The following is a 10,000-nucleotide window of genomic DNA, read 5'->3' on the forward strand; positions in this document are numbered from 1 at the left end:
TAACATACATATACACACACACATACACACATAACAATAACATACATATACACACAGGGTCCATTGCCAGGGTTCATGTGGTCAACATATATCAAATAAAAACTAAATAAGATGAGGCTCAGAATTGGTTTCTTAACAAAACCTTTCTACATATAAAGTGCAACATTAAACTGCTTCAAGTTGTTGCTCAGATTAAATAAAATGACAAAACTTTTCTTCTACATATAAAAAGTGCAACATTAAACAGTTTCAAGTCAACTCAGCCTCAGATTAACTTTTCTTTTTCCCCCCCAGCCTTTAACCCTGGTGACTTTCACTCAATCTTCATGTTTTGTGCCAGTTTATCCACATTGTGTGCAGAAAGAGCAGACCTGCTTGCAGTTCCAATGTCTCCAGGTAGTGCCTGGCTCACTTGGCAGTATGGCCTCATTGTTCCTCCACCATAGAAGTGGCTCAAAATCTAGTTTTTAACCCAACATGGTCTTAAATCTGCTGCTACAAAAACATTTGTTATTGTTTTAGCCCTGCCTGACTCGCCGAGGAGAGGCTGCTTGAATGCGGTGTTCGCACCACGCTCGTCTTTCTCTTCGTTGAAGCGATGTTATCCATTGTTGTATCCAGTGACGTGCTGTGAGGTTCATGGCAGGTGAGGCACTGACTTAATCACAGTCAGATTTACAAACATATGAACCCTAAAGAGTATCTTATTCACCATTTGATTGGCAGCAGTTAACGGGTTATGTTTAAAAGCTCATACCAGCATTCTTCCCTGCTTGGCACTCAGCATTAAGGGTTGGAATTGGGGGTTAAATCACCAAAAATTATTCCCGGACGCGGCGCCGCTACTGGCCACTGCTCCCCTCACCTCCCAGGGGGTGATCAAGGGGATGGGTCAAATGCAGAGGACAAATTTCACCACACCTAGTGTGTGTGTGACAATCATTGGTACTTTAACTTAACTTTAAACATACAAACTGTAGCACACACAAAAGCACATTTAATAAAAAAAAACCTTATTATGGTCTTACCTCTACTTATAAATGAAGTCCATGCGCCGCTGTTGTGCTGGATTAATGCACCCCCTGACGGGAGTGTTATATCAACTAAAGCCCACACTTAAACTTTCCACGTGCAAGATTGAATCTATTTAAAAAAGTTATTTAATGAGAAGCCAAAAAGTGCAAAAACAATGTTGGAGGAGTTGTGAATGAATGAAATATGAAATCCGTGCTGCAGTCTGCAGGTGTACCTAATGTTGTGGCCCTGCGGTCATTCACAACTCCTCCAACATGAACATTATTGTTTTTGCACTTTTTGGCTTCTTATTAAATAACTTTAAATAGATTCAATCTTGCACGTGAAAAATTTTAAGTGTGGGCTTTAGTTGATATAACACTCCCGTCAGGGGGTGCATTCTACGGCGGGGGTGCATTCTCTACCACCAGGAGGCGGGATTACTGCCAGCCTCAGCCAGTGCGTCTTTTGCAGCAGTTTTATGATCGCTCAGCACAAGAAATACGTTACACACATACAGTTGTCGACAAAATACACTGTACATTATATACCTCAGCTAACTAAACTGTGGAAATGTATAATATAATTCATATAGCAATACGGTCTCACTGCACAGCAGGCCAGCAATTAGCCGAGTCATTGCGCAATCCATGGCGAGGCTCAACTGGCTGGTGACTCACCGCAAGTCTCTTCTCAGTATTTGAACGGCAAATGTGAAAATTCAGCGATTTTGATTAAAAATATTCTAAAACTGGTGAAGTTAAATGAAAAATAACTTTATAGTATAATCACTGGATGCATATAACAATTTAATTCTTTTTTTTTTCTTTTTACATTTTTTTTCTTTCCATGGTGGCACGTGAGGCCCCCGCCTCACCTGCCTCCCCTGACTGCACGTCACTGGTTGTATCGCACCGCAAAACGCCGAAATGTTCCCAAACGGGAGATCTTAACGAGGCAGGAGGGTCTTCTTTCTTTTTTGCATTTTGTAGTAGCCCGGTCATTGCTAGCATGCAGCGTGTTGTGCCTCGGTGTGCATTGTTTACACAACGTGTGGTACGCTACTTAATATGTCCCTGTGGAAACTCCGAACCGAACCGAATCCCCCGTACCGAAATGGTTCGATACTAATACACGTACCGTTACACCCTTAATATATACACATATATAGATATATATATATATATGCACATATGTATATATAAATAGATGATAATGCATACGTGAGTACAAAATGAGTGATGAGATGCCAACTTGTGTTGCAAAGTGTTACATCATGCAAACTTGGGCACATTTAAAAAGTGAGTATTATTCATTCTTATAAAAAGTGTTGCAGGCAGCAGAAGTTGTGATGCTAAAAGTACTCGGTGAGTGAGTTGCTGTTGGTCTTTGTTTGCTGATGTTTGTATTTCGCCTGCACAATCCCTTTAAATTGAACGGCCTCGTAGTGGGAGACGCTGGACAGACACACACACACACACACACACACACACCCTGCCATGTTTGCACGGACTCCCTGCTGTGCGGCGGCTAAAAGCGGCGCGGCCTTTTGTATCCTCTTTGCTAAGAGGCTCAACAAGAATAGACTCGCAGATCAGGAGGAGAGGAGCCTGAAGGTGAAGAAAGAAGGAAGGAGGGCGGCTACTCTGCCATTACTTGCAAGAATGTGTGTGTGCGTGTCTCTGTGTATGTGTGTGTGCGCGTGTGTGTGTGTGTGTGTGCGTGTGTGTGTGTGTGCGTGTGTCAGAGTTGTTTTGTTAACACCGGTTCGGACTGTGTATTATCTCCAGCCCCGTGATTACTCCGCGACCCCAAAGGTCAGCGATCTGACCCCTGGAGCATGATCCCCCGACAAGGTGAAGGGGGGCAGGAGATGGGGGCGGGGGGGGGACACGGACGAGGACGGCGAGCAGATGCACTTAAAGCGAGCGGGGGAATGTGACGAATGTGGTCAATGTGTCAGGACATTACCTGCCAGATATACTGTGGTGCCTGCAGGGCCTCCTGCTGGGCCAACATGGACGCCCAGGTTGGAGGTGCTAAACTGCTGCTAACACGCCCCCCCGCTGCGAAATGACTTTTTCATCATAATCATCCGTGACTTTAGGCCTGTGCTACTCAAACAAGAAGGCTGGGGGCGGGGGGGCGTGAGAGGCATTAGCGCAATAATGTATACTGTATTTTGACACAGACAAATAAATAAAGGTTCGCTTGAGGGGGGGGGGGGGGTTGAGAGGCATTAGCGCAATAGTGTACACTGTATTTTGACACAGACAAATAAATAAATGTTCACTTTGTGGGGGGGCGTGAGAGGCATTGGCGTAATAGTGTATACTGTATTTTGACATGGAAAAATAAATAAACGTTCACTTTGGGGGGCGTGAGAGGCATTGGCGTAAAAGCATATACTGTATTTTGACACAGAAAAATAAATAGACGTTCACTTTGGGGGGCGTGAGAGGCATTGGCGTAAAAGCATATACTGTATTTTGACACAGAAAAATAAACAAACGTTCACTTTGGGGGGCGTGAGAGGTATTGGCGTAAAAGCATATACTGTATTTTAACACATACAAATAAATAAATGTTCACTTTGGGGGGGCGTGAGAGGCATTAGCGTAATAGTGTACACTGTATTTTGACACAGACAAAAAAATAAATGTTCACTTTGTGGGGGGGCGTGAGAGGCATTAGCGTAATAATGTGTACTGTATTATGACACAGAAAAATAAATAAACGTTCACTTCAGGGGGCGTGAGAGGCATTAGCGCAGTAGTGTATATTGTATTTTGACAAAGACAAATAAACGTTAGCTTTGGGGGGGCATGAGAGGCATTAGCGTAATAATGTACTGTATACTGTATTTTGACACAGAAAAATGAATAAACGTTCACTTGGGGGGGGAGACGTGAGAGGCATTAGCGCAATAGTGTATACTGTATTTTGACACAGACAAATAAACGATCACTTTGGGGGGGTGTGAGAGGCATTAGCGTAATAGCGTATACAGTATTTTGACACAAACAAACAAATAAACGTTCACTTTGGGGGGGGCGTGAGAGGCATTAGTGTAATAGTGTATACTGTATTTTGACACACACAAATAAGCATTCACTTTGTGGGAGTGTGAGAGGCATTAGCGTAATAGTGTACACTGTATTTTGACACAGACAAATAAATAAACGTTCACTTTGGAGGGGCGTGAGAGGCATTAGCGCAATAATGTATACTGTATTTTGACAGAGACAAATAAATAAAGGTTCACTTTGTGGGGGGGCGTGAGAGGCATTAGTGTAATAGCGTATACTGTAATTTGACACAGAAAAACAAACGTTCACTTCGGGGGGCATGAGAGGCATTAGCGCAATAGTGTATACTGTATTTTGACACAGATAAATAAATAAACATTCACTTTGGGGGGGGCGTGAGATGCATTAGCGTAATAGTGTACACTGTATTTTGACACAAACAAAAATATTAACGTTCACTTTGTGGGGGGAAGTGAGAGCCATTAGCGTAATAATGTGTACTGTATTTTGACACAGAAAAATAAATAAACGTTCACTTCGGGGGGCGTGAGAGGCATTAGCGCAATAGTGTATATTGTATTTTGACAAAGACAAATAAACGTTCACTTTGGGGGGGGCGTGAGAGGCATTAGCGTAAAAGTATACACTGTATTTTGACACAGACAACTGAGCAGTGTTTTTTGTTTTGTTTTTTGTTTTAAATAAGGCTTCGCTACACGTCTTCAATTAAAAGATCCAGACGTGAGAGCTGTAAATTTGATCCTTTTGTTTCTCCTCGGTGAATATGCTCAGCCAGCGTGTTGTTGCTAACATGCGAGTGTCACGTAGAAACAGTCCCCCACTCACCTAAGGTTCCACAGGGCTTGTTTTTGTAGGTGCAGATGTCGTACCTGCAGCACAGGTGAGAGACATGTTATTATATACAGTAGTTGAGTGGGCACACAGAGGACAAAGACCGTGGACCCTGCCAGTCTCGTGCCGCCACTAATCTGCTGTCATGGTGCACCATGCATCATCCATCTGCTGTCATGGAGCACCATGCATCATCCATCTGCTGTCATGGTGCACCATGCATCATCCATCTGCTGTCATGGTGCACCATGCATCATCCATCTGCTGTCATGGTGCACCATGCATCATCCATCTGCTGTCATGCATCATCCATCTGCTGTCATGGTGCACCATGCATCATCCATCTGCTAAAGTTTTTCATCTTTTACAAAAACCAAACCTAGACCACGGCAAATTTGAAGTGGCCTTCGTGTGCGACCGCCATCTTGAAAGCGTTTTGTTGGCAACTGACTTGTCTTTTCTCTAAACCTTGTGAGGGATTTCACATTTAAAGGAACATGTCAAACTCAAGGCCAGGCAGCCTGACCTGGCCCCAAACTTCATTTAATGTGGTTTTAAATCATTAATCCGGCCTTTTACATCTTTTAATTTGGCCTTTTACATCATTTAATGTGGCCTTTTACATCATTAAAGTGGCCTTTTACATAATTGAATTTGGCCTTTTACATCATTTAATCCGGCCTTTTACATCATTTAACCCGGCCTTTTACATCTTTTATTTGGCCTTCTACATCATTTAAACCGGCCTTTTACATCTTTTATTTGGCCTTTTACATCATTAAAATGGCCTTTTACATCATTAAAGTGGCCTTTTACATCATTTAATTTGGCCTTTTACATCATTTAAACCGGCCTTTTACATCTTTTATTTGGCCTTTTACATCATTTATGTGGCCTTTTACATCATTAAACTGGCCTTTTACATAATTTAATTTGGACTTTTACATCATTTAATCCGGACTTTTACATCTTTTATTTGGCCTTTTACATAATTTAAAGTGGCCTTTTACATCTTTTAATTTGGCTTTATACATCATTTAATCCGGCCTTTTACATCATTTAAGCCTGTCTTTTACATCATTTAATTCGGCCTTTTACATCATTTAAAACTGACTTTTACATAATTTAATATAGCCTTTTACATCATTAAAGTGGCCTTTTACATCATTTAATCCGGCCTTTTAAATCTTTTAATTTGGCTTTATACATCATTTAATCCGGCCTTTTACATAATTTAATTCGGCCTTTTACACCATTTAAAGTGTCCTTTTACATAATTTAATCCGGCCTTTTACATAATTTAATCCGGTTTTTTACATCATCTAATCCGGCTTTTTACATCTTTTAAATTGGCCTTTTACATCATTTAAGTGGCCTTTTACATCATTTAAAGTGGCCTTTTACATCATTTAAGTGGCCTTTTACATCATTTGAAACTGCCTTTTACATAATTTAATATAGCCTTTTACATAATTTAATATAGCCTTTTACATAATTTAATATAGCCTTTTACATAATTTAAGCGGCCTTTTACATCATTTAAGTGGCCTTTTACATCATTTAAGTGGCCTTTTACATCATTTAAGTGGCCTTTTACATCATTTAAGTGGCCTTTTACATCATTTAAAACTGCCTTTTACATAATTTAATATGGCCTTTTACATCATTTAAGTGGCCTTTTACATCATTTAAGCGGCCTTTTACATCATTTAAGCGGCCTTTTACATCATTTAAGCGGCCTTTTACATCATTTAAGCGGCCTTTTACATCATTCAAAACGGCCTTTTACATCACAACCTTTTACATCATTTGATGCGGCTTTTTACATCTTTTAATGTGGCCTTTTACATCATTTAATGTGTTCTTTTACATCATTTATGTGGCCTTTTACATCATTTAATGTGTTCTTTTACATCATTTGCGTGGCCTTTTATATCATTTAATGTGTTCTTTTACATCATTTGTGTGGCTTTTTACATCATTTAATGTGGCCTTTTACATCATTTAATATGGTCTTTTACATCCTTTACTGTGGGATTTTGCATCATTAATGTGGGCTTTTGCATCATTAAGGTGGCCTTTTACATTCTTTGAAATGGCCTTTCACATCATTTATGTAGCCTTTTACATAATTTAATGTGGTCTTTTACATCCTTTAACGTGGTCTTTTACATCCTTTAACGTGGTCTTTTACATCCTTTAATGCGGCCTTTTACAACCTTTAAGCGGCCTCTTACATCCTTTAAGGCGGCCTTTTACATCACTGTCTTTTACATCATTTGTGTGGCCTTTGACATAATTTGTGTAGCCTTTTACATCATTTGTGTAGCCTTTTACGTCATTTAAGTGGCTTTTTACATCATTTGTGTAGCCTTTTACATAATTTGTGTGGCCTTTTACGTCATTTAAGTGGCTTTTTACATCATTTAAAGTGGCCTGTTACATCATTCAAACTAGCCTTTTACATCATTTAAAGTGGCCTTTTACATAATTTAAATTTGCCTTTTACATCATTTGAATTGGCCTTTTACATCATGTGTAAATGGGAGGATGTCGTTGTGGCTTGTACAGCCCTTTGAGACACGTATGATTTAGGGCTATATAAATAAACATTGATTGATTGATTGATTTGATGTGGCCTATTACATAATTTAAAGTGGCCTTTTAAAACATTTAATGTCATTTTTTACGTCATTTAAAGTGGCCTTTCACGTAATTTAAGTGGCCTTTTACGTCATTTAAGTTGCCTTTTATGCCATCTAATTTGGCCTTTTACGTCATTTAAGTCGCTTTTTACATTATTTAAATTGTGGCCTTTCATGTTATTTCATGTGGTCTTCCACATCATCTGGGCGGTATAGCTCGGTTGGTAGAGCGGCCGTGCCAGCAACTTGAGGGTTGCAGGTTCGATCCCCGCTTCCGCCATCCTAGTCACTGCCGTTGTGTCCTTGGGCAAGACACTTTACCCACCTGCTCCCAGTGCCACCCACACTGGTTTGAATGTAACTTAGATATTGGGTTTCACTATGTAAAGCGCTTTGAGTCACTTGAGAAAAAGCGCTATATAAATGTAATTCACTTCACTTCACATCTGATGTGATCCGACATGCCATTTAAAATGGCCTTTCATGTAATTTTATTGTGGTCTTTCACATCATTAAACGTGGTCTTCCACATCATTTGATGTGGTCTGACATGTCATTTAAAGTGGCCTTTCATGTAATTTTATTGTGGTCTTTCACATCATTTGACGTGGTCTGACACGTCATTTAATGTGGCCTTTCATGTCATTTTATTGTGGTCTTTCACATCATTAAACGTGGTCTTCCACATCGTTTGACGTGGTCTGACACGTCATTTAAGGTGGCCCTTCACGTCATTTAAGGTGGCCCTTCACGTCATTTAAGGTGGTCTGTCACTTGGTTTGATGATGGATCCAGATGTGGATAGTATTCAGTGTGGTATCAGTACAGATGTGGCTAGTATTCAGTGTGGTATCAGTACAGATGTGGATAGTATTCAGTGTGGTATCAGTACAGATGTGGATAGTATTCAGAGTGGTATCAGTACAGATGTGGATAGTATTCAGAGTGGTATCAGTACAGATGTGGATAGTATTCAGAGTGGTATCAGTACAGATGTGGATAGTATTCAGTGTGCTATCAGTACAGATGTGGATAGTATTCAGTGTGGTATCAGTACAGATGTGGATAGTATTCAGAGTGGTATCAGTACAGATGTGGATAGTATTCAGAGTGGTTTCAGTACATATGTGGATAGTATTCAGTGTGCTATCAGTACAGATGTGGATAGTATTCAGTGTGGTATCAGTACAGATGTGGATAGTATTCAGAGTGGTATCAGTACAGATGTGGATAGTATTCAGAGTGGTATCAGTACAGATGTGGATAGTATTCAGTGTGGTATCAGTACAGATGTGGATAGTATTCAGAGTGGTATCAGTACAGATGTGGATAAAGAGATGGAATGTTTGCAGTGTGACATCACTAGAAATAGCAACATCATCCTCCCGCCAACACGCTGAAGTCAAAGTGTCCTGGCAACAACACGGCAGATAACCACACAATGTTTGGCTGTCTTCATGTCCCCCCTCACCCCCTCACTCCCTCTCTCCCTCACCCCCGCTCCCTCACCGTGTGATGAGCACGGCGTTGTCGTGGTGAGCCATGCCGTTCTCGGGGATGCTGTTGCCGTCGCTGTGATGGGACAAGATGGACTTCTGCCATTTGCAGAAACTGTCCAGGGACTTGTCGGCATGGTGGTTGATCTCCAGGTTGGGCTGCAGGAACATTGACACAGTTGACATTTAACTCCAAATAGAATAAATAGAATAAATACAGAAAAGAAAAGAGAGTAAACTCTCACGCTGGTAGTAAAAATGTTTTAGGAGGTGATTTAAAGGCCTACTGAAAGCCACTACTAGCGACCACGCAGTCTGATAGTATATATTACAATTTAGATTTAGATTTTTAGATTTAGATGTGAATCGATTTTATTTGTGATTTAGGTTTTTAGATTTAAATTTAAATCTATTTTATTTGTGATTTAGATTTAGATTTAGATGCGAATACATTTTTTTGTGATTTACATCTAGATTTTTAGATGTAAATCGGTTTTATTTGTGATTTAGATTTAGATTTTTAGTTTTAAATGTGAATCGATTTAATTTGTGATTTAGATTTATATTTTTAGATTTAGATGTAAATCGATTTTATTTGTGATTTAGATTTAGATTTTTAGATTTAGACGTGAATCGATTTTATTTGTGATTTAGATTTTTAGATTTAGATGTGAATCAATTTTATTTGTGATTTAGATTTAGATTTGTAGATTCAGATGTGACTCGATTTTATTTGTGCTCTTCCATTCTTGGCCATCTCGACCTTGGAACAAACTAGCTTTTAGGGATGCACAAAAAAATGGAATCGTAGCAGCCAAATCCTGATTCTAATTCATCCCGATTCTAAATTGACTTTTCAAAAATCGATATTTTCTTCAATTTTCTTAAGTTTTAGAGAACCTATTTTTAAAAAGTAAACTATTTTTAGGCCATCTCCATGCAGCCAGGAGTCTTTCTAGCCTGA

The 10,000-nt window shown here is 39.7% G+C and overlaps 1 protein-coding gene across 1 annotated transcript in view; it reads right to left on the reverse strand.

The window, feature by feature from the left end:
- adamts6 (ADAM metallopeptidase with thrombospondin type 1 motif, 6) overlaps positions 1 to 10,000 on the reverse strand; it is a 144,353-nt gene that overhangs the window by 99,223 nt on the left and 35,130 nt on the right. The window contains exons 7-8 of the mRNA XM_062057354.1: positions 9,050 to 9,195; positions 4,890 to 4,933 (exon numbers count right to left, since the gene is read on the reverse strand). Of these exons, the coding sequence (XP_061913338.1) occupies positions 4,890 to 4,933; positions 9,050 to 9,195 (190 nt within the window). The remainder of the gene's footprint in view (positions 1 to 4,889; positions 4,934 to 9,049; positions 9,196 to 10,000) is intronic.

Source organism: Entelurus aequoreus, linkage group LG08, assembly GCF_033978785.1.
Source record: "Entelurus aequoreus isolate RoL-2023_Sb linkage group LG08, RoL_Eaeq_v1.1, whole genome shotgun sequence".
NCBI lineage: Eukaryota > Metazoa > Chordata > Actinopteri > Syngnathiformes > Syngnathidae > Entelurus > Entelurus aequoreus.